Source organism: Erpetoichthys calabaricus, chromosome 2 (genome assembly GCF_900747795.2).
Source record: "Erpetoichthys calabaricus chromosome 2, fErpCal1.3, whole genome shotgun sequence".
Classification (NCBI taxonomy): Eukaryota; Metazoa; Chordata; class Cladistia; order Polypteriformes; family Polypteridae; genus Erpetoichthys; species Erpetoichthys calabaricus.
In genome coordinates this window covers 50,721,093-50,744,476 of record NC_041395.2, presented here as the reverse complement: position 1 = coordinate 50,744,476, position 23,384 = coordinate 50,721,093, and the positions used below count along the sequence as shown (strand labels likewise).

The 23,384-nt window shown below is 39.7% G+C and overlaps 1 protein-coding gene across 4 annotated transcripts in view; it reads left to right on the top strand.

The window, feature by feature from the left end:
- Nucleotides 1–23,384, top strand: part of LOC114645883 (uncharacterized) — a 235,378-nt gene that overhangs the window by 59,852 nt on the left and 152,142 nt on the right. For all 4 annotated transcript variants that reach the window (XM_028793784.2, XM_028793783.2, XM_028793782.2 and 1 more), the window contains exon 6: nt 18,555–18,710. In XM_028793784.2, the coding sequence (XP_028649617.1) occupies nt 18,555–18,710 (156 nt within the window). The remainder of the gene's footprint in view (nt 1–18,554; nt 18,711–23,384) is intronic.

Below are 23,384 nucleotides of genomic sequence, written 5' to 3'. Positions count from 1 at the left end.
CACAAGCTATAGCTTAGGGCCCCCGCCTTTTTGGGGACCCCCAAAACAAATTGTCCGAGTGAGCAATTGTCATATATACTTAAATATACTACAGCATTATTTGTCCCAATCAGGCCCGGCCTTAGGCATAGGCGAAGTAGGCGACCGCCTAGGGCCCCAGATCGACTCCTTGGTCTAATTTTCATGCATTTCACAGAGCTTCCAGGGGGGCTCCGCCCCCCTCAGGGGGTCCCTGGGCCTAGGGCCCCATAATACCTAAGACCGGGCCTGTTCACAATTGAGGCCACTGTGTTCCAGGGAACACTCAAGAGTTTTAGAAATAGTTTTATACCCTTGCCCTTATCTCGGCCTCAACACAATTAGATTGCGGAGGTCTACAGAGATCTCCTTGGACTTCTTGGCTTGGTTTTTGTCCTGACATGCCAGTGTGAATTGAAGGACCTTATATGCCCAGGTGTGTGCCTTTCTAAACTGTTCCAATGAATTTGGTTTCCCACACTTGGACTCAAATCAAGTTCTAGACATGTCTCAAGGATAAATTAAACCGAACAAGCTAGAAGCTCCAATTAATAATGTGAATGAGAGATTTCAATTTTTGTTTTTTAATAGATTTAGAAAAGTTTCTGAAAACATGTTTTCACTTTGTCATTATGGGTTATGGAGTGTAGGGTGATGGGCGAAAATGTCAAATTTATCCCTTCAAAATTAAATCTACAGCACAGTAAAATGTGCAGAAAGTGAAGGGATCTAAATACTTTATGAGTCCTCTGTATAAACAGGGGGAGGAAAGAAGCTGGTCACCATCTCTGCCATGCCACTGCTCTCTGCAACATCTGTTTTAGGGATTTGTGGAAACATTCGGCAAGACTACCAGTCTGAGAATGATACACAAATGTGTGCAGACAAGTTATTTTCAATTCTCTGTTTCATGTTTTTAAAGTGTGTTTTAACTATTCTGTACATTTGATTACTGAGAAAAGCGCTATATAAATGTAATGAATTATTATTATTATTATTATTTATGTGTGTAATTAGTAATTTGTAATGTTCATAATTGTATTTTACTGTACCTGTGAACTTCTTACAGCGCTCTTAGCCTGTACTCAGTGAAGACCACTATACACAAATAAACTGAAGAATTAAAATTTCATTACAGTGAATTGGGAAGCCTGATCAGGTAGAATCTCTCTGGGGATTCCAATGAGTACAATCAGTCCCAGAAGCACACAGGGCAGACGTGCACCCAAATACCTATACACACAGCTTCCACATCCACTTACCCAGAAAGGCCTCCCTCTTGACCTGTCTGCAGCTGCTCTGACTCTGATGTCTTCTCCTAAACCTTCTACTTTGAGAGCAAAAATTGGGCTCTCTGATAATGGCAACCTACTTGAATCCCAACTCTGTTGTCTCAGGCAGTCTTTGATGATGCTGAGTATTGTAATTAGCAGCACCTCCATCCTATAACTCTGGAACTCATCATGAAGCTGTGGAAGTCCACATCTTACAGAAAAGTCCACATTTGTTGATCTTCATCATTTCAGAGTGCGCCCATTTGCACCCTGCCTACTACAGATTTGTTCATTGAGTCACAAATTGAACAGATAGTATTTCAGGCAACATTTTTCAAAATATGCATTAAGGACACATGGTTATGGCTAAGTCTAAAAATGTGATCTAAAGAATGAATATATACTATTGTTAACACTCACAAAAATATAATAACATATTCTCAGACCTGCTTAATCTAGTTCATAGTCATGGGGGGGCACAGCCTATCCATGCTACATTGGCAGAACATACATTAAATTTGGAACAATGCAAAGACAAAAAAGGAGATAAATAATTTAAAACAGTGTTTTACTAATTTTTGAGACTATTATTTCTGTGGTATTCCATCATACGACCCTGGGGAGTTATTAAAAACATTTTCCAAAAATGTGGTTAGTCTGTCAGAGATCTATTGAAAGAATGTGACAGAACCTTCAAGCAAAACGGAGTGACTTTGTGAAGTTGATACCCCAGTGGGAAGCAAACAAAAGTAAGTAGAGGTTGAGCTTTTAGTATGTCACTACAAACTTCATTTCAAACAAAGTCTGCTGGGGTTTAAAACATTTTAGAGGTGTGCACCAGTTTTGTCTGTGTTTACATAATTTTGGCTGTACATTCTTGCCATTTTTCAAGATAAATGTGTCGAGCTTTAATTTTGGAAGCCTTGGCCTTTGTTCCCAGCCTAGTATTGGGGTAACCCTTTATTATGATGTACCAGCTACACAAATGCAGATATGTAATATTACTAAACTTGCTAATCAAACAGATGTTATATACTCCACAATTTTTCAGGACCTGGGGGTAAAGAGACAGTGACTAATGGAGGCCAAGGAGTGCTGAAAATTCTAATTGCGATTTCCTCTGACTGAAAATCAGGGAGGGGGCCCCAACATTTCTCTAAATAATTTCTCGTTCCTCAGAGGCAGCTGAAAATTTGAGGAAACATCAGGGCCCTTTTACTATTAAATGAAAGTAGGAAGAGGGATTGTTTCAGGGAGATTTTGTTTGAATCTCAGCATATTGCCTCTTGTGCTCCTTCTCATCTACCCCTCTCTCTTATTGATCAATTCTCTTGTCCTGCAGGAAATGTGTGAGAAGAAGAATTGATTGCTTGATTGACGCTAATCAATCGCTTAATTGATTATTCATTTTGTCTTTGGCAATGCCAGTAATTAATTAAATAATTAAATTGAGGGTCCCACTTTATTTTTCTTTACTTTTCTCTGTAGGAGGCGGCCTGACTGTCAGACTTACATCAAGGCAACTAAGCACACTTGTGTAAGAAACAGAATAATTCAATTTATTGGTAAACACAAGGATTATAGAAATATAATAGCTGTTGTGGTAAGAAAGCCCCACATACACAGAAGACACAACACCAGATGTCCAAAAACACACACGTTTAATGTTTTCCTTCTTAACAACACCACACAATGCTCCAACCAGCCAAACTCAGTCCCTTCTTTTCTCTCTCTTCTTCTCTTTCTGCCATCCTCACTCCTCCACACGCAAGCTCCGTTCTCTTCCTCCCAACTCCAGCTCGTCTAGTGGAGTGAGGCGGCCCCTTTTGTACTGCCAAACTTCCAGGTGCTCTCTGATGATCTTCTGACGGCACTTCCAGGTGTGGTGGAAGTGCCACATGAACACCACTCTGGGTGCGCCTGGACTCTCTTCCGGCAGCACTTCCTGTTGTGGCGGAAGTGCTGCAGTCCAGGGCTCCATAATCCTCTGGGCGCACCCTGGCGGTGGCCACGGACCCCACCAAGGTTGAGCTTCTAAGCTCTGATCCCGTGGCCCCCATGCAGACCAGGGCAGCTGCCCTCTTGTGGCCCAGGGGAGGTATTGTCCCTCTCCCGGTCCTTCCAGGCGTTCTGGCTGAGCAGGATCCCCAGCCACCCGCCACACAGTATATATATGGACATAGAAGACCAGATGCAAGACATATGAGACTGACAAACATATAACACAGAAGTGGGTGGCTGTTTCCTGGCTATTTAGAGTTCTAATTTATCTTAGCACAGTTTTATGATTCCAAGGCTTCAAGGATGATGCCCGATGATGCGTGGTGTTAAGTGTTGTTTCTCCAGGTTCAAGTGGAGGACTCATTTTGTGTAGCAGTGCACTCTTGGTTTTTGTTATGTGGTCCTTTGTTCGTGGCGTTATATGGCACTGTTAGGCTTCTGTGCTGTGTCCTCTGCAACATCATAGGATAAAGCATTACTCTTTCTGGCACAAGAGTGTAAGTGCTGAAGTCCCCTTCCCCTTCCCCTTTGAAATAATGACTGCTGCTCAGTCTTCCTAGACAGGGCTCAGTCACTGTCACAGAGTTTTTGGCCTGGCAGAGATGGATTTTTAGAGCAGGTTCATGCCATCCAGGTGCAAGGCTGTATGAAGAGTAGCTTTCAGGCCCAAGAAAGTTTGTGAGCTTTTCGTTGTGCAGAGTTTGGGTGCCTTTTCACCCCAAAGAGCAGAGGCTTGTCAGCTTACGGCTCACAAAGAGAATGGATCGTCAGCTTTGAACTCCTCCAAACAAACTAAGAGATGAATACAGTCAGTTTCGAACGTAGGTGTAGTCTTTGAGGATTTGATCAAAGTCCCTACCAGTTACAGATCCAGTGCCTTCTTTTGTCCATCACATCCACCCAGAGTTCAGTTTGAGGTTACAAGCCTATGATGAATGTCCATTTGGGCACCTTTTTCTCTGAAGGAGCCTTTGCAGTAGTGTCAGCTTAACTCTGATTTACGCCGTTGTTATCAGATGAAGTACAGATTTGACCAATGTGTTGGAAGAGCTATGGCTCAGCCATTCAGTTTAGATTTGGGGAGTGGTGCACTGCAGACAAACCCTTTTTCCCAGCCCCCAATGATGCTTTGCAAAGCCAGCATGACATCACAAAACCTTTTAATTGTTCCTTCAAAGGGGCCTGCTCTTCACCAAAGATGTATTATTTACATCATCAAGTTCCTTATCTCGGGGTTACTCATGATCCTTCTGTATGTTACAAAGACAGCATTTCCAAGGAGTATTGTGGGAGATAAGAAAAGACCAGGAGATACTAACACAGGACAGTAACTGTAGTTAGGGCCAGACCAGGTCAAAATTAATAGATAAAAAAGAAATACAAGTGAACAAAGCACAGGGGCAAACCAAAGATCAAAGTCTAAGTCAGAAGAAAGTCAAATACAGTAAATGAAACACAACCTAGCACTTGACCTACTTGACCTACTTGAGTTGCAAGCTAACTACAGCTACAGATCTTTAAAGTTTATTCAACCAAGGGATACCAAAACACAGAGCTGTCGACATATTTATAGCCTCACTCCCACTTATATCGCAAATGCGCTGATTCCAGCCACGTGACATGTCTCCGAAGTCACATAAAAGAACGGAATGAAAAGAATTACAAAAAATAAACTTTGTGAAAACAAATATGGTTAGCAACTCCCACAAATCAATTTCACATGATAAAAAACAAAAACCTACGTAGAGAAACATAATTACTGCAATTATTTGCTAATAGATATTCCCTTGATTATTAATCATTTTCTCTGTTAAGTTGATTCTGCTGTTTTTTCTCCGTGTATTTTGTATGTTAAACCTAAGGAGGCGGCCCACTTCCCCAGAAATGCTGCAACTGAGGACCCCAACATGACTCTAAATTTAAATATATGAGAGACCTGCTAAGGCATGAGGTGTTGTAGTAGTTCTCAAATGGTGTTTTTTGACTTATTTTGAATTCATTGTTTTTAAATGTTTATTTTTTTTTTATTATTTGGCTGTCATTTCTGGTGTTTGGTTTTTGGATTATAGACGGATCTAATTTTGTAGACAAACCTTTATGATTCTTTTGCTTTTGTGTGGAAATTTTTGTTAATGAAATATTAATTTATTAATGGAGCATTGTTGTGTCATTTTAGCCATAGATTTTAAGCAGTTCCTTTATTCCTTTTGAATTGATAAGCTAGTGTAGGCCATAAAGCCTGTGTGTTAATTTTTGCAGTTTATATGTATATTTTGAGTTATTTTATGGTTTTGTTCTGTACTTGGCAGGTACAACTGTGTGTCATCAGCAAAGCACTGATTAGAGAAGCCACGGGTCCAGATGATAGGGCCTAGTGAGGTGGTATACAAAGAGAAAAGGGCCCAGCACAGATCCTTGGGACTCCCCTGAAGAATTAGCAATAGAATTATTTATAGACCCTGTGTTCGGATTCAGCGGGTTAGAAAATGGATGGATGGATGGATGTTTCTTTAAACGTCATTATGTTCCTCATGTTTTGTGGGAGGACCACCTGTTACATCTCAGCTACAGGACCACCCCCTACATTTAAAAGCAGGTGTGGTTCATTAGGGGAGTTTTCTTGGAGCAGTGAGTGAGTATTGTATTTTGTTTAGGAGTTTTCTTTTTTTTATTATTTCTTTTGCTCTGCCTTTTAATTATTCTTTTTAGGCTGTGCTTTTGGAATCTGCTTGCTTAAGGATGGCTTTTTGGCAAATCCTTTTGGCTCTTTTGAGCTTTTTGTGTGTTTTTCCATTTTATGTAAAACATCTTCTTTATAAAGATTTTCATTGCTTTCTATTAATAAGATATATGAGTTCATTGTCGGCCACCGTATATATCAGTGATGAATATTGGTACAAACTGAAAACCAGCTCCATATTCTAAACATTTTTACTCTCTTGTTTGGCCTTTTTGACTTACCTTGAGATTTATTCCTTTATTATTTTTAGCTGAAAAGCCAGTCGACATCTTTCTGAGCTACCGAGCTGAAGCCTGGAAGTAGCAGCAGTGAGTGACTTCTCACCAAATGTTTCTGGCCTGCTTTCACCTGCCATTTTTTAGGCCTCTCACTCTTTTCTGTTGATCAAAACTCCATATCATGACATGCACACTTGAAAAGACATCAGACACTTGTCTCCCTACCCTAGCCATCAGCCTGAATCAACCTATAGACTCATTGAATAAGACATCAGAGACAATTGAATAACCTCATTATACAGGCTGAGTAGATACCACAAACTGCATAATTTACACCAAAATAATTTGCAATGTAATTATAGTCTGTTTTAAATCAAGCTTTGGATTCAATAATAATACACAAATGCAGTACAACTCCACGATAACATTCCTTGCAATGAATGAATTAGGAAATAATAAAATCATTTTTTTCCTACCTTCTTCACCACAAGTAATCACGAACATCATAGCCATTAGTTTGCTCATACTGTCCTTGCTAAAGCTGAATACATGGTATAGCATTGGATTTTGCTGATGTGAAACATACAGTTCTGCAACTGCTGATGCTCACAAGCTAAACTATTAGCTCCAAGCACTACTACCAGAGGTGAGGTGTGTTTCAGTGATTCTGTAGAGTTACAACCAATAAGATTATAGCTTTCAACATTATTTCTGTTTAATATCATAACTCAGCCAACCAAATAAAATAAGCCAGTGCCTATCACCATATCAAGTACAGTAGAAAACAAATCTAGGGAAGAAATATTGAGAAATAATTAGTTGTCCTACCTCACAGAGGTTTCTGTCTTACCCAATAACTGACATTTTAAGGGGCCCAAAATGCTTACCTCCACACCTGGGTTCAATATCTGCGACTCAGAAATATAAGTATGGTCACACTCAATCATCCCTGGTGAAAATGGCTTTTTAAGGCCTCAAAGTTTGGGTTTTCCCAGAATTATCTCCAGGATCAAAGAAGTTTCCTCTAGTACTACCTGTCAACTTCAGCTAATATCACATTAAGTGACTTATAGCCATGAGGTATGACAGATTTGCTGACCACAGTTGCTGATGTCATGGCCAGACCTTGTCAGTTTACTTAAATTCGCTGTCCATGTCACTTTTATTGAAAATGGAGACTGAGTTGTGCCTTCATCCTTTTGGTGACAGCCAATAGCGTGCAACATGACGGAGCCTATGCTGTATGAACGGTTAACAGGTACATTGAGTTCAGCTGCATTCTGGGCCCTATTTTTTCTTTTTTCCATTCTGTTGTGCTATGTAGAACATGAGTCATCAGACAGACAAGCTACACTTCTGTTGGTGAAGCTCAAAACACCTGTGTTCCTTTTTCACTGTGTTATACTGTATGTATTGTTCTTCAAAGATGAGCATTCATTGGTTGTCAGTTCTCGTGCACACAGAGTCCACCCCTACAACTGAAAACAAGATCAAACCCGTTAGATTTTGTTGGAGTGAGTCACAGACTAGTTGGAGGTAGTTGTTAGGAATATCATGTTACGTGACTGCCTCCAACTCGCTAGCATTATGTAAATGAAGGCTATGGCTAAAAATCGCTGAAAAAATCTCATAATGTGACATTAATGGACACAATCTGACCTCCTATTTGGCCTTCTCTGCTTCCATCATTGTGCAGTGAACCCTAAAGTACTGACTGCATGCAAGGATGCTATATCCCTTGGCAGAACCCGTCTTCCATATAATGCCAGTCTGTTATCCATTCTGCCCCAGTAATGATTTGTTTTTTTTTCAGGATATTTTTTGATTTACATTTTTCGAGTCCTCCACCTCATTCAGCCGCCCATATGCAAACTTTACATTATTGCTTGCAGGGGCTGAGATGGGCTTGCACTCTAAACCGTTTGTTGGCCTCTACAGCTCTATTGGCATTGTGACTTTATGCAAGAGGTAAAATCTTGGCATGTCTTTGGTGCAGTCGATAAAACCTGCACCATCTGCTTTGAGTTAGTGGAGCACTGGAACATGGCCAAGACAAATCTGGTAATGATTTAACAGAAATATTAACGTTTTGCAGGATTCTCTACCACATTTGTTGTCAGATGGCAAACAAACCAATAGATGAGAATGATCTGGCTTATAGAGGGTTAAGGGGACCACCAGTGCCCTCATATTCAGGGCTTCTGTTTGCTTCAGTGCTTAAGTGTCCGGCTTGTGTACATGAATTCTCGATGGAGAAATTGAGGAAGTGAGTGCTGCTTGAGGATGTGATTTTTTTTTTTGGTCAGATTGCACATGTGTGAAACCGGTGTGCTCAACAGAGCATTTCACAGCATCATCTTTTTTTTAAGGAAATGAATTCTAATGGCTTAATTATCTGAATGCTCTGCTCGGTGCCAGGAGCAATGGTGTTTGTATGTCAGGTCTAATGTTTTAATGTACTGAGCACGAGAAAACATAGGTGTAGTGCTCTTTACAGCTGACACACTGCTTTGTACTTTCATTTTTCTGTTTGTCTGTGTGAGACATAATGGACAGTCTGGCTGAAGACTGAAGGAGGGGGTATGTTGGGGGGCATTCGTGCCAGTTTTTGCTGACCAATTGGGATTGTGCTGTCTGAAGATGGCTCAACTGATTTCAGATACAACTGTAAAAGTACCAAAAACTGGCAGTTAGTTAGATGCAAGTCTTCACCTTTCAGTCGAAAAGCTATTTGTTCTACCAAGATCCGAATCATTTCTCTATGCATTTAAAATAAAAGTCAAATGAAAATGACTAAATATATCAGAAGAAATGACCACATGATTAGAAAGGTTCAACTAAAAAAAAGCTGACTTTCACAGCCCAGATCTGCTATGTCACTGTCTCCTTTATCCCACAGCACCCTTTTCATCCTCCTGTATAACACTTCACAATAGTCAAATGCAGGCGAGGGAGGGCGGTGGGTTTGTTTGGCACCAGTTAAAAGGAATTTAATTTCTGACGTCAAACAAGTGCTGATGGTTTTGGTACTGTTGATGGCAAACATATGTAATTACCATTTATTATGTCTGTATTTTCCACACTGTTACGTGGTAATCTAGCAGCAGCTTCTCGGCACACCAGATGCAGAGCTCTGTGCTATGCTAAAGTTTGGCTGCCATAGCTGACAAGGTGTACACTTAGAAATAGCAATATACACAGCAAGAGAACCTCTTTGATGGTGCATAGGCTGACATTCTCTTAAATTTGTATTAAGACATAGATATGCTCTGTGTTCTTGAGAAAAGAATAAATAAGGGGGATTGCAGGAGTTTGTAATTAACTTTTTCACAATCAACAGTTCAATTACCAACTCTGTGCGCTCAGCAATATCAGAGACTGATAAAAGCAATACTTCATAGAAGAAACAAAGGAAAAGATAATGAAAAGTTTACCAAGGTTTAGGAGAACTTTTATATTTTGTGACATTTAGGAATGGCAAGTACTGCTGCCTCATAGCTCCAGGGTTTTGGGTTTGAATCCTGGCCATGCTCTCACAGTCCATGTTGGGCTTCTGTGTTCTCTTCAGGCCTATGTGGATTTTTGCTCTGTTCGAACCTTACTTGACATTTGGTAAGTTAATTAATGACTCTAAGTTCGCCCAGTGTGGATGTGTTTGAAGGTACTGTGATTAATTGATGCCATGACTGGGCTCAGCTCCTGCTTTGCTGTTGGAGGTTCTAGCCTACATGACCATGACCTTGAATGATGCCAACTCCAGGACTGATTCCTGCCTTGTGCTTAATGCTTCCACTAAAGCATCATGACTCTAAACTGGAGAGACAGATGTAGCACTGTACATTATGCACTTTCATTCATGTATGCATAGCATTATCATTCAATAGTTTATTCACTCATTCATTTTCAGACCCCACTCATTATGCTACAAAGTTTTGGAGAAACCAGAGCCTATCTGACGAAAATGAAGTGTAAGGGCAGGAATCAATTTATCCAAATCAGGACTGTGGAGAGTTGGATGTTTTCACAACAGCATTGAGTGCTAAGAATTAACCAGCACAGTGAGGTGCCAGTCCCACATAGTGAACTGTCATGTACATTTACTTGTGCCAGGACATTTCCTAGCTGCCATCATTTTTTCTTTATATGTGTCTAGATGTATCAAATATGGTATCATTTATACTAAAAATTGCTTTTCGTATCTTATCCTATCTATCTATCTATCTATCTATCTATCTATCTATCTATCTATCTATCTATCTATCTATCTATCTATCTATCTATCTATCTATCTATCTATCTATCTATCTATCTATCTATCTATCTATCTATCTATCTATCTATCTATCTATCTATCTACATGTCTTCTAGATACTCCATACAAAACTAAAAAAGCAATGAAATGTTAAGTTATATCTTAAAGACTGTTAAATATACATCATGAGATGTCATAGACTATGAGACCTCTTATGGAGTACTGTGTGCAGTTCTGGACAACACGCTACAAGAAAGACAGCAGCACTTGCAACTGTGCAAAGGGAGAAACCAAGTGCATCTCAGGACTTAAGGACATGTCCTACTGTGATAGACTCAGAGAATTAAACCTGTTTAGTCTCGAGCAGAGGAGACTGCGTGGGGACCTAATTTAGGTCTTCAAAATTCTCAAAGCCATTAAAGCAGATCTAGCAGAATTCTTTCAACTTAAGGGGGAATCACATACTCAAGGACAGCAGTGGAAATTTAGGGGTAGTATATTTAGGTCCAAACCCAGAAAGCAATTCTTTATGCAAAGAATAATCTGGAACAAACTACCAATACATGTGGTTGAAGCACAGACTTGACAGCCAGAAGAGCACAGAACAGGTCTTCCACCTGAAGCTAAGCATGTTTGGCCCCAGCCAGTACTTGGAAGGGAAACTATCTAGGAAAAGCTTGGGTTGCTGCTGGAAGAGATGTTGAACAGGCCAAAAGGGATATTTACCCTTGTGGTCTGTTTGTGAATCCCAATGCCCCAGTTCAGTGACAGGGACACTGTGCTGTTAAAATGGCATCTTACTTTGGATGAGGTGTAAAACCAAGGTGTGGGCTTTCCTTTGTAAAGTGTATTCTTATGCCCTCCATAGTCTACTCATTCTGCCCCCCTAAGCATCCTTTGTCTCTAATTGGCTAGCTCTCTCACCTCTTCACCATCTAACAGCTAATGTGGCGTGAGTGTACTGGCACAAAATGGCTGCTGTCGTATCATCTAATTGGATACTGCACATTGGTGGTGGATGAAGTAGCTCCTCACTCACTATGTAAAGTGCTTTCAGTAGTGTGAAGAGTGCTATATAAAAATAAAGAATTATTATTATTAACCTTTAATGAGTATTTGGATGAGTTATTGGAACAGCTTAGCTATTAGCTATTGGTCTCCAGGACCCTAAATATATCCTAATCTTCTTATGTGATATCATCCATCCATCCATCCATTTTCCAACCCGCTGAATCCGAACACAGGGTCACGGGGGTCTGCTGGAGCCAATCCCAGCCAACACAGGGCACAAGGCAGGAACCAATCCCGGGCAGGGTGCCAACCCACCGCAGGACACACACAAACACACCCACACACCAAGCACACACTAGGGCCAATTTAGAATCGCCAATCCACCTAACCTGCATGTCTTTGGACTGTGGGAGGAAACCGGAGCGCCCGGAGGAAACCCACGCAGACACGGGGAGAACATGCAAACTCCACGCAGGGAGGACCCGGGAATCGAACCCAGGTCCCCAGGTCTCCCAACTGCGAGGCAGCAGCGCTACCCACTGCGCCACCGTGCCGCCCATGTGATATCATCTACTGTTAAATTCTGCTCCGTACTTCTAGAATTTTTATTTTTATACTGTATTGAGGATTTGTTCAATTCTGTGTATTGTATTGTATTGTATTGTATTGACCCCCTTCTTTTGACACCCACTGCATGCCCAACCTACCAGGAAAGGGGTCTCTCTTTTGAACTGCCTTTCCCAAGGTTTCTTCCATTTTTCCCTACAAGGTTTTTTTGGGAGTTTTTCCTTGTCTTCTTAGAGAGTCAAGGCTGGGGGGCTGTCAAGAGGCAGGGCCTGTTAAAGCCCATTGCGGCACTTCTTGTGTGATTTTGGGCTATACAAAAATAAATTGTATTGTATTGTATTGTATTAGCATAACAAACAAGCGTGATAGACTGAATGGTCTCCTCTTGTTTATCATATTTCTTGTGTTAATCTTATGTTCATCTGGGAAAGCAGCCTCATGTGGAATACAATTCAAACCTTGTTGATAACAAACTTCACATACCTCATCTCTGTACGAAAAGATAAAAATGAATTCTTAGTGTGCTTTAATCCATGCCCCCATGTTCTTATTTAGGAAGCTTTTTTGAAATAGCAGATATTAACCACTATATTTTGTCCCTTCATATTTTTCAAATGGGCAGCATGGTGGCGCAGTGGTAGCGCTGCTACCTCGCAGTAAGGAGACCTGGGTTCACTTCCTGGGTCCTCCCTGTGTGGAGTTTGCATGTTCTCCCTGTGTCTGCATGGGTTTCCTCCGGGTGCTCCGGTTTCCTCCTACAGTCCAAAGACATGCAGGTTAGGTGCATTGGCGATCCTAAATTGTCCATAGTGTGCGTCCTGCCTGGGATTTGTTTCCTGCCTTGCACCCTGTGTTGGGTGGGATTGGCTCCGGCAGACCCCCGTGACCCTGTGTTAGGATATAGCAGGTTGGATAAAGGATGGATGGATATTTTTCAAACAATTCTGTTACATTTCTGCTGTTTGTTTATACTGAAAGGTTGTAGCTCTAAAGTATTTTTTAATTATCCTCACATTTCTTTTTCAATGGTGATTTCATCTGAAGTTATGTACTAAAATCAAAGGAGAGCACTTCTTCACAGCGAGCTGCTATTCCCTTAAGTAAATTGTCTGATATAACAAATAAGGATTTATAATACCAGGTTCCATTTTAATTTCAGTTTCATTTCAGTTCCATTTCTACTTTTACTGAAAAAATTTTAAATGTATTAATTTGCAGCTCAACTGGAGTAACTGTATGCAATTTCTTCTGCTGAAACTCCGTGCTGTGTATCAGTGCAGGAAATAGCTCGGTCTGACTATAAACATTAAACTAAAGGTGACAGATTCAGGACAGTTTTAGTGTCACATAATTTATTTGTGTTTCTTATATATTGGTTATTCAGATAATAACATTTTTATATGTTCTTTTTTTTATGATCTATATTTCGATCACTGCCTTGCTGAAGGCGTTCACTTCAGGTTTATTGCAGCTGTCTCTAGGGAGTTCAATGTCTGTTTGCTTGTCCATCTACATTGTTTTACATCAAATACAGCAGTCTTATATAAGACAAGCCTATATATGATTGTCATCTAAGCTTTAGATAAAATTAAAAAAAACATGTTTTCCAAATTCTTTTAAAGTTCCATAATCAAACAAATATTTTCTTACAAATAGGACTGTTTCTTGATTTTAGGTTTTGCTTTCCCCTAAAAGTTTAGACACCAATTTGCCAGTGTAATTACTGACTTTCGCCTTTTCACATTTTGATGAGCCAAACATTTTGGTGTCTAATCTTTACCCCTCTAAATATAAAATTACCAAATTAATTCACACTGTGATTAATTTGGCCACAAAAAATGTTATATTGTGAGCTCCACCATCAGCTTGAATGCCCATCACCCCCATCTTCTTTGTCTTTGGCGTGTTACTTATTGATTAGGCAATTAACCCGCAGACAGCAAGTGTTGTGCTCAGTTTGAAAAATACCCTATAATCGGGGGTGCTGTTGGTGCTCCATTGGTCTGGCATGACCAATTCTGGCTAACCCTGCTCCACATGGGTTTCCTGCCCCACCTGGTCCAACTGCTTTGAATCTGTACAAACAATAGCAGTCTGCTGGCAGGACAACCAATCTCATGTTAGTATGGTTCTGTGCCAAAAAAGGAGTCTGTGTCTGTTCAACATCCTAGCAGAACAAATGATACAGAAACGATTCTTTGATGGATTCAGGGTTGGTGGGCAGACCATCAACAATCACCAGAAGCACTACAGTAGCTGGTGTGTTGAGTTGAGTATAATATGCTGATTAATGCAACAAAATTGGAAGTAATGAAGACAAACTCAGATGAAGTATGTGGGATGATGGAGGATAGAAGAAGACTGCAGGAGCAGTTGGAGTCCTTCAAACATTTAAGAGTATAGTAACAGATGATGCTGACTGTGGGGATGAGGTGAAGTCAAGGCTGACCAAAGGCATGGCAGTGATAGTTACATTGTAAAGGATATGGAAAAACAACTCAGTGAGTACCATCACGAAGCCACACTTTATGAAAGCCTTGGTCTGGCCACTTATGGATGTGAGGCCTGGATGCTGAAGAAAGAAGAGGGACACCTCCAAGCTTTCAAGAACAAAAGCATCATAAAGTTGCTGAGAATCTCATGAATAAAGCTGATGACCAAATGAGCAAGTCTTCAGACTGGCTAGAAGGGAAAGCAAACTGCTAAGTCAAATTAAAACCCACAAGTTACAGTGCTTCAGACATGTGTTGAGACAACCACACTATACCATTGAAGGCAGTGTGATAACAAGTCTTAAGGGAGGGTTGCAAGGACCTTGGAAGACAGAGAATTTACTAGTATGACTTCATCACGGTATGTACTGGCATGTCGGGGGCTAGTCTGCTAAACGCCAGCTGAAGTAGAAGGCATTGGACGGTACTGACCCATGTGTGTAGCCAACCATCAAGAGATGATGATGGCACAGTAGCACAACATGAAATATTGGTGCTCCATTGTTGACTGAACACTGACATCTTGCATCTATGGAATACACAATTAGTTACAGTATAGAATGCTATCACTTAGGACAGGGGTCGGCAACCTACAGCACGGCATGCAGAACGATTTTCAATGGCACTCTGATTGAATTGAAATATAGTAAAAAAATATATATTTTAATTACAGCGCACGCGTTCGCGCCGTCACCTACGTTTTGTACATGAGACTCACATGAAAACCATATGTTCAGTGCAGGCTGTGGTAAAATAAACCTCATTATATATTAAAATAACACAGTGCGTGAGTTTGCGCTCCGCGTCTCCCCACCTACGTTTTGCGCATGCACCTCAAATGTAAAGGGAAACCATGTGTTCAGTGCAGGCTGTGGTATGTGCATGGTTTTTGTTGATGACATTGTGTTTTGTAGCAGCAGAACGGTGGAAGTGCAGAGGAAATTGGCAGAATGGTGAAGGGCTTTGGAAGAAAGGAGGCTGAAGATAAATAGGAAGAAAACAGAATATGTGAGATTTGACAAAAATCAGCATTCAGTCATTAGCCTGCAGGGAGAGCTATTGAAAAGAGGTGATAAGTTTAAATATCGAGGATCAGTGGTAGCCTAAGGTAGAGAATTAGAGCAGAGATAACTTGCAGTGCAGTGTGGATGGAACAATTGGAAGAAAGTATCAGGAGTATTATGTGATCGAAGAATTAAGGCAAAGGTTAAGGTTTTTAAGACAGTGGTAAGACCAACAATGATGTATGGGCAGTAAAGGGAGCGCAGGAGATGAAGTTAGACGTGACAGAAATGAGAATGACATACAACAAAAGTGGGAGAGATATCTACAAGGTACGAAAGTACAGGAAATTAGGTTGAATTAGTATGGCCATGTGATGAGGAGAAACAAATAATATGAGGGCAAAAGAGTAATAAGAATGGAAGTGCAGGGGAAGAGAAAGCGAGGGAAGCCAAAGTGGAGGTGGATGGATAAAATAAAAGAAGATCTGAAGTTAAAGAGCTTGAGTGGCGAGGAGGTGCGGGACTGAGCTGTTTGTGGAAGGTTGATCAAGCTCATTGACCCTACATATAAGTGAAAAGTGATGAAGAAGAAGTACGTATTAATAATTATTTCAAAAACCAACAAAGAAAACAAACCATATGGTCACGATATAGAAGGCTAACGTCAAACAATTCTAATTATAACTGCAGTACTGGGTGACTTTCATAATGGTTGTTGTCAGCCACCAAGTCGACATCAGTTTAGGTTCACATGGTTAGGCGAGGGAGGGAGTGAACTGCAAAACCATTTTCCATATATCTGCATTTGTCAGCTGATATGAGTCTGTTCATTCTCAAACCGCTGAGGCTACCCTCCCACTCTGTGGGAATTGACAGGAGTTATGTGGTAAATAGTTTTCTAAGACAAAAGCCTCCAGTTGAGTTCCTTTAGTGTGTAGGATTTGCCTATCATGTTTTGCTTTATGACCTTCTATTGTGTCTTTTTAGATGACCTTTGCATGTGTATGACATTCCGACTATTTTTTTTGTTGTTTTTTTATTAGTACTCTCTTGTTCACAGCATCAGTTGTCTTATACCTCCTTGACATTGCTCATTAATTCTCAGTTCATTGCCTGCTGGACTTGATGTGACAGACTTTGCCCACTGTCCATGCTGCATTCAGATGTGGCAGCTGCCATAACACTCCCTTCTGTTTATAGTTCCCCAGATGAAGAAGCTGTGACTTGAGGGGCACACTCATAGGATCACTGCTTCCACCATTTAAAAGAGATTCATTTTAATTTTTGCTGTTGTTGCAACTCCTTTGTGTCCATGTGACAGTAAACAGCTGCTATGAGTTTAATTCAGAGCGTTCCAATCTCCCAGGGAAATACTTTTAATTTTCAATTCATCTGCAGTGTTGCCAGAACTAATACTCTTTGTTGGAATTTATTGTCTTTAATGATGTAATAATATCTCTGGACTGGTTGCTGATGGTTTGGCAGGGATGGTGATGAGGCTCCTTATTCCAATTTTGAAATGAATCATTCACATATGGAATGAGTTCCTCTTAAGTACTGAGTGACCATCAACCTAGAATCTACAACTCTAAATAACCCTCTGTGAATAAACAATGCTGACCGCAAAAGTCACAAGAATAATATAACTGGCAAAATGTGGGAAGTAGTGAAAATAATGCAGCTTTCAAAGTGCATGCAAGTGACGTTGAAGTGTGCATGTCCTGTTTACCCACTCGACTAGTTAATCCACCCGTTGTCTCCCTTCCCTCAACATCTGCTTATAGTTTGTCAGTTTTTAGGATGAAATCATCTATTTGAGTCTCATATCTCTAATCATCAGGCAGTCTAAAGTGTATGTATGTCAGGTATGCAAAAATGAACTGGTCAAAATTAACCTAAAGATGGTAGAGTCTTGTATTTTGTGATCAAATATTTATTAGAACTATCAAAATGAACTCAACATAATCGAACAAGAAACAATCAGTATGTGAAACAAAACACAAATGATGCCTTTCAAAATCAAACATTCTGTGCCCTACCGCCAGAAACCACAGCAGTGCCATCCAACCACAGCACTACACTCTGTCAAGGAGGTGACTACATCAAAAAGTTGTGTTCATAAAAGTTTGGAAGCAGCAGAATCCCACTCATGCATGGAATCACTGGATGCTACATAGATTTATGATGAATAGCAAACGCCTCCAAAAGAATCAAACTATAAAAGGTATACAGCCAGTTGTTCGGTGTAATCTGGAGTGAGGTCTTTCATCTAGAAGCAAGGAGATGTTTAACAACTCAAACTTAAGAATTTGTGCTGGTGCACAGAGAGGGGGCACTAGGCCTGAAAGGTCTAGGAGTATTAATATATGTGGCAAGGGGGCGTAGGAACTGACAGCATTGAAGAAACAGAGTAGAAGATTAGAAATAAGAAAAGCAGAACAGGAGGACAAAATAGCAAAACATGTGGGTAAATGACCCTGGGATATCACGGGGGCAGAGGTGACAGAGAGGGGATGTGGGCTGAGGTCCATTAAATGTAGCTTATAAGAGTTAAGATGTAACCTGTCCACAAATTTAAACTGAGAAAATTGGTTGTAGGGGTTTGTGATGGTACAGGTTAGCTCAACTGCAACTGCAGAATCGTTGGGAAACCAATTCTGGCTGAAGATCTTAACTTTGTTTGAAATGGAAGTAACATATTTGCCCAATGGTACATTTCTAAATTTTGATGTGAGACACCAGCATCCCACCACGGCACAGTTTCTTGATGAAATGACCACTAGCTCAACTCAAGTCCAGACTCTGACTAAATTGTTGATGAAGATGTATAAGGTGGGACTGGTTGCAGATTCTAAATTATCACATTTACTTGTTTCTTTGAATTTTTACTTCCAAGGACCAGTAAGAAAGGTTCTTCAGCTATACCCTCTCCATCTGATAAGGTCTTGCAACTGATGAGGATTTCCTTTCTTTCTAGATGTTGATGAATGTTCAAGGTATGGGGGGATGGTACTCTGCCAGCAGCTGTGTAAGAACACGATGGGCTCTTTTCGATGCCAGTGCTACCCAGGCTACCAGCTTTCTGCCAATGGACGGTCTTGTGTGATTGTGCCTCTCTTCTTGGAACCAACAGGTAAATACTAAACATTTCCTTTCACTTTTTTATGATGGTCGCCCAGAAAGTTTTTTGTTATTTATAATGATAAAGAATAGACGTGTTTGAATGGAGTCATTCAAAAACCTTTTGCTAGCTTCACAAAGTCACAAGATAAAACTTTTAGTTAACTATTTAATAATACATTAAATTAAGAATTAATGAATCAAATACTAAAATAAAATAAATTCACAAACAAACCAATAAACTAAATAGACAGAAAAATAAGAAAAGAAACCAAAAGAGCTAAACAAAAAACTGAAATAGCCAAAACAAAGAATTACCAACTCACAAAAAAATGTACAAAAATATTAAATAATCAGCAGAGAACAACAGCAAAAGGCAAACCAAAAAGCAAAAACCTGAGAGACAAGCAAGGGTCCAATAAATATAAAAATAAGTCTCAAAGGTGCACCCACAACTAAACCAAAGCAACAAAACAAAAGGAACACGATGGCATGAGCGAGATCATAAATAGTCCCATCAGGTAAATGTGGTCCAAATGACTGCATCAGCTGAGAGTTCTAATTCTATACTAGTTTAGTCCCCATCTATAATAGAAACTGAAAACAAGTTTAAGTTATGCACCAGATAAGAATGAATAGTCAGAATAAATAATAAAAAAGACAAAGGAAAGGAAGCAAAGGGAAATATAACAAATATAAAGAAAAATAAAAGCCGATGCAAGGTAGTGCAATAATAACACTAACAGAAGCAACAGCATGTATCCCATTCATGTCAACCACCTCTTCAGTTCTTCATCAACTTTATCACTGCTTCCAAATATTTTCTCATGGATGTCATCTTCTAGGGTTTTAAATGGTAGAATGTGACGGGTAAGATCTGGGTTGTGGGGTGTGATCAGTGTTAGACTTCTATGAGAGCCATTCCTGTTCCTCTTAGCATACGTTTATGCAAAATATACTATTATTTTGAACTTTAATTTATTCTATCTTTATTCTGCTGTTGGCATTGTCTTTTTTTGTGAGTGCTGTCTTATTTTAATGCTTGTTTGCATGAGCACCACCAAATGTTAATAGCAAGAACCCCTTTGCTACTCACAGGGTACTCATGGTTTGTTGTTTGCAATGTCATCACTGTACCAGTATAAAAGAATAAAAGATCACAGCATGCATAACCTATCATTTGAATTTCACTAAAATACAAGGAACCATCTTTAAAATAAAACTAACAAATTAGTCACAACAAAAAGAATTCATTTTGTTTTTCAAATTTGATTTGGATGTCATTGTTGATTCTGGTACACCATTTTCCCTGTATTGAATCCTGCCACAACTGACAGTTCTCTCCTCTTTGCACCACTGCTGCCTGAATTTAACTCAGTAACGTACATAGCAAACTGATGGAGATATATCTAGTGAAATCATATCTTCTACATCCCATAAAACACTGTCCATGACGTTCACTTAATCTTAAATGCCTTCATCCAAGAACAAATTGGAAGATGATCATTCCTTTAACTGTATTTTGATCTCTGGTTCAAAACAATAGAGCCATGTTTCAACTCCATGACCGTTTGTGACAAAACACTTTCATTAGGATTAGCTTATTCTCTGAAGTCCTTTTGTGCAATGTATACATACCATTATTAGCGTTTTCTGAATTATTGTTTGAAACTGTTATATTTTTCACCTTGTTCTGTGCAGGGCTATGGAGTCAGAGTCAGAGTCGTAGAGACAGAGTGTGGAACTGGAAGCAATTATTGGGTTACTGGAGTCAGAGTTGGTAAAAATATAGCAACTCTGACTCCGACTAAATGTAAATTGTAATATAATGTGTTATTTTTGTTTTCTTCTTGCCTTTTGATAAAAATATAAACTATTTTTTAATTTTGTTTGTTTTGTTTTAATTGAATGTTATTCAAAGTTTGTAACGCTACAACAGCATTGCTACAGCCTTTAAACCCAAACTTTAACAGGTTAGGCTGTAAAAAGTCACCTGTTGATGTTGTGTGCTTTCAGCGAACATAATAAATATACTACTGTTCAAAAGTTTGGGGATCACCTAGAAATTTCAGCAATAACACATGACTAATTAAAGATAAGCTAAGGGACTAGACCATTACAACTTTGAAGGAATTACTGCAGAAAATGGGGCATTTCAGCCATATGTGAATAATGAATTAAAATCAGTCATTTGAAGCAGGGATGACCATTATACATACTAGTAATGCATTGGCCTTATATTTAAATCAATTTAATGGTATCTTGATAAAAAAAAAGGTATTGATTTTATTCAAAAATATGAACATTTCTGGGTGGCCCCAAACTCTTGACTGGTATGGTATATTGGCTTAAATTACAAACAGAGGAGCTGGAGTCAGAGATACCATAAATTGAGGATTTGGAGTCGAGGTTTTGTGCATTGACGCCACAGCCCGTATACCTTGACATTATTTTTTTTGGCATCATTGCTGGCATCTTGAAGGATTTACGTTTTCATTGCTGTGAGGACATTCCCATCATCCATCAGGCTCTGCTAATGTCATAAACACAGCACTAGTGAGGCTGGCACACAAGATTCAAAGAGTGTTTTTTGTTTAGAATCATCCTTGTTACTGAAATCCCTGCTTGTTTGAAGCAAACTCTGAGTTTTTGGTTATCAATTAGATTTGGTAAATTATCAGCTAGACCTTTTGGTTTTTGACCACGTCTAAATCTCCTGGTCCATCTTCATACAATTTTCTGTATCTCATGGGGAACTGAGCAACTTTCAGCCTGAGCTTTAGAAGAGCAAATATGAACAAACTTTTTCCATACAGTTTTGCAAAGGACAGTTAAGCTTTGTGGAACTTAACACACGCATTTCTTAATATCCTAAGGCATCAATAACATTATTCAAAGTTCTTTTGGTTTCTGGGAGCTCAGTTACAAGCTTTTTTGGTTGTAAATCATTAGATGATTTCATCAGCACAATGAAGCAATTCTGAGATTAATGTAGTTGTTAGCCATCCAGAGTCAAGAGCATCAACAAGCATTATTTGGACTTCATAAGCAAACTACAGATTTGAAGCCTAACAACTAACAGTGCTTTTATCAGCAGCACTGTCTGGTATACATTCTACTACCACCCATAAATGATCCTTACTGATTTCATCTCCTCCACAAGAAATGAGCTGACAGCCATAGTTTACAATGCACTGCACATCCCATTTTGAGGGCATTGAAAGTTGAAGACATTTCTGGTTATTTTTTACTGACACATATCAACCCTGTTGGAAAGTTGTTTCATCAACCCTCATAACACATACAGAGCGTTTAATGTCATTCTACTAAACAGTTCAGTCATCCGTGAAATGATTCTTTAGTATCTTTAGTAATACTTAAGGCGGGTGGGCTCTGAAGATCCCTAGGCAGCCATTGAGCAGGTGTCTTTCTTATCTACCTTTGCCAATTGCAGAATCTAATTTTCATGTTCAAATAAGAATTTTGTGTGCATTCAAGTTCACCGAGCAGACGAGCAATACAATCATTTTGTATTGTTCAGGTTCCGCCCTGTTCACAGTAGTCAATGAGAGTACCGGTCCCTCTGGGTACTTCCCTGTGTATACTCCATCTTGACAAGCGGTACAGTTTTTGCCTTCGTAGTCCAAACCATCTTATTACAATCCTTCTGTGACCAATTTCTTCCTTCCCCTGTTTACTAATTACTTTCAGATGTCCCCACAACATTTTGGTTAAACAATCAGCCTCTCGTCCCATCAAAATTGATCTGGTTTCCATCAGTGTGAATAAACCCTTACCGCCAGGCTTGTCAGCACTTCCAGACTCCTTGTGAAAGATTTGTTTTCATCTGGAAACCATTAACACCATCCCTAACAAACCTAGTTCCTGGCTACAGTGGTCACAGCACTTGAAAAGCATGTGCCTGGAGGGCTTTGGCATTAAATGGTAGTATCATTAGTGGGGCCTACATTGTACACAAAAGTCTAGTGTAAATTATCTACGCTGTCAAGTCAAAGCTCACCACATCCCTCCTAGAATGGAATCAGTGGTAATGTGCATTCAGCGTCTAATCTACCTCAAATCGTATGTGGCAGACACTTTGACTAAAAATGTCACCCTGTCAAAAGGTGTTCCAATTAAATTCTACATTAGATTTGGCTCTTACTCCCTGGTTTCTTGACCCAGAGTTGACGTTGTTAGACTGCTGGGGCGGAAATTATATTCATACCTAAAAATTCAAAATCTTCTGTCAAGATGTGCTGTTGATTTCAACTTCAGGTCTCTTTGTCTAGAACAGGGGAGCCAAAACTCAAGGCCTGTGTGGTGGATCTGGCCCTTGGACCTTTTTAAAATGGCTTGCTTCATCAATATTCAATACATAATACCTCCATACAGGCCAGTGATGACTGTTACTTTTCTCAATGACCTCTTTTAATTATATAGATTATATCCATATATAATAACCAGGATTACATTTACACCTGCACTTTTGTCCCCAGTGTCCACTCGCATTTATCTGCGCAGAACAGTGTACCACAGCTTCTAATCTGTCGTTTCAAACGGAAACTAACTGCTCATAATTTAGGTTGCTAAATAAAGCAGCCAAGGTGTTGTTTCACTAAATTCTGCTCCTTTCCTAATCTTAGTATATGAATGCTTGAGGCCTAGTAAGAGAACAGAAAGTTAG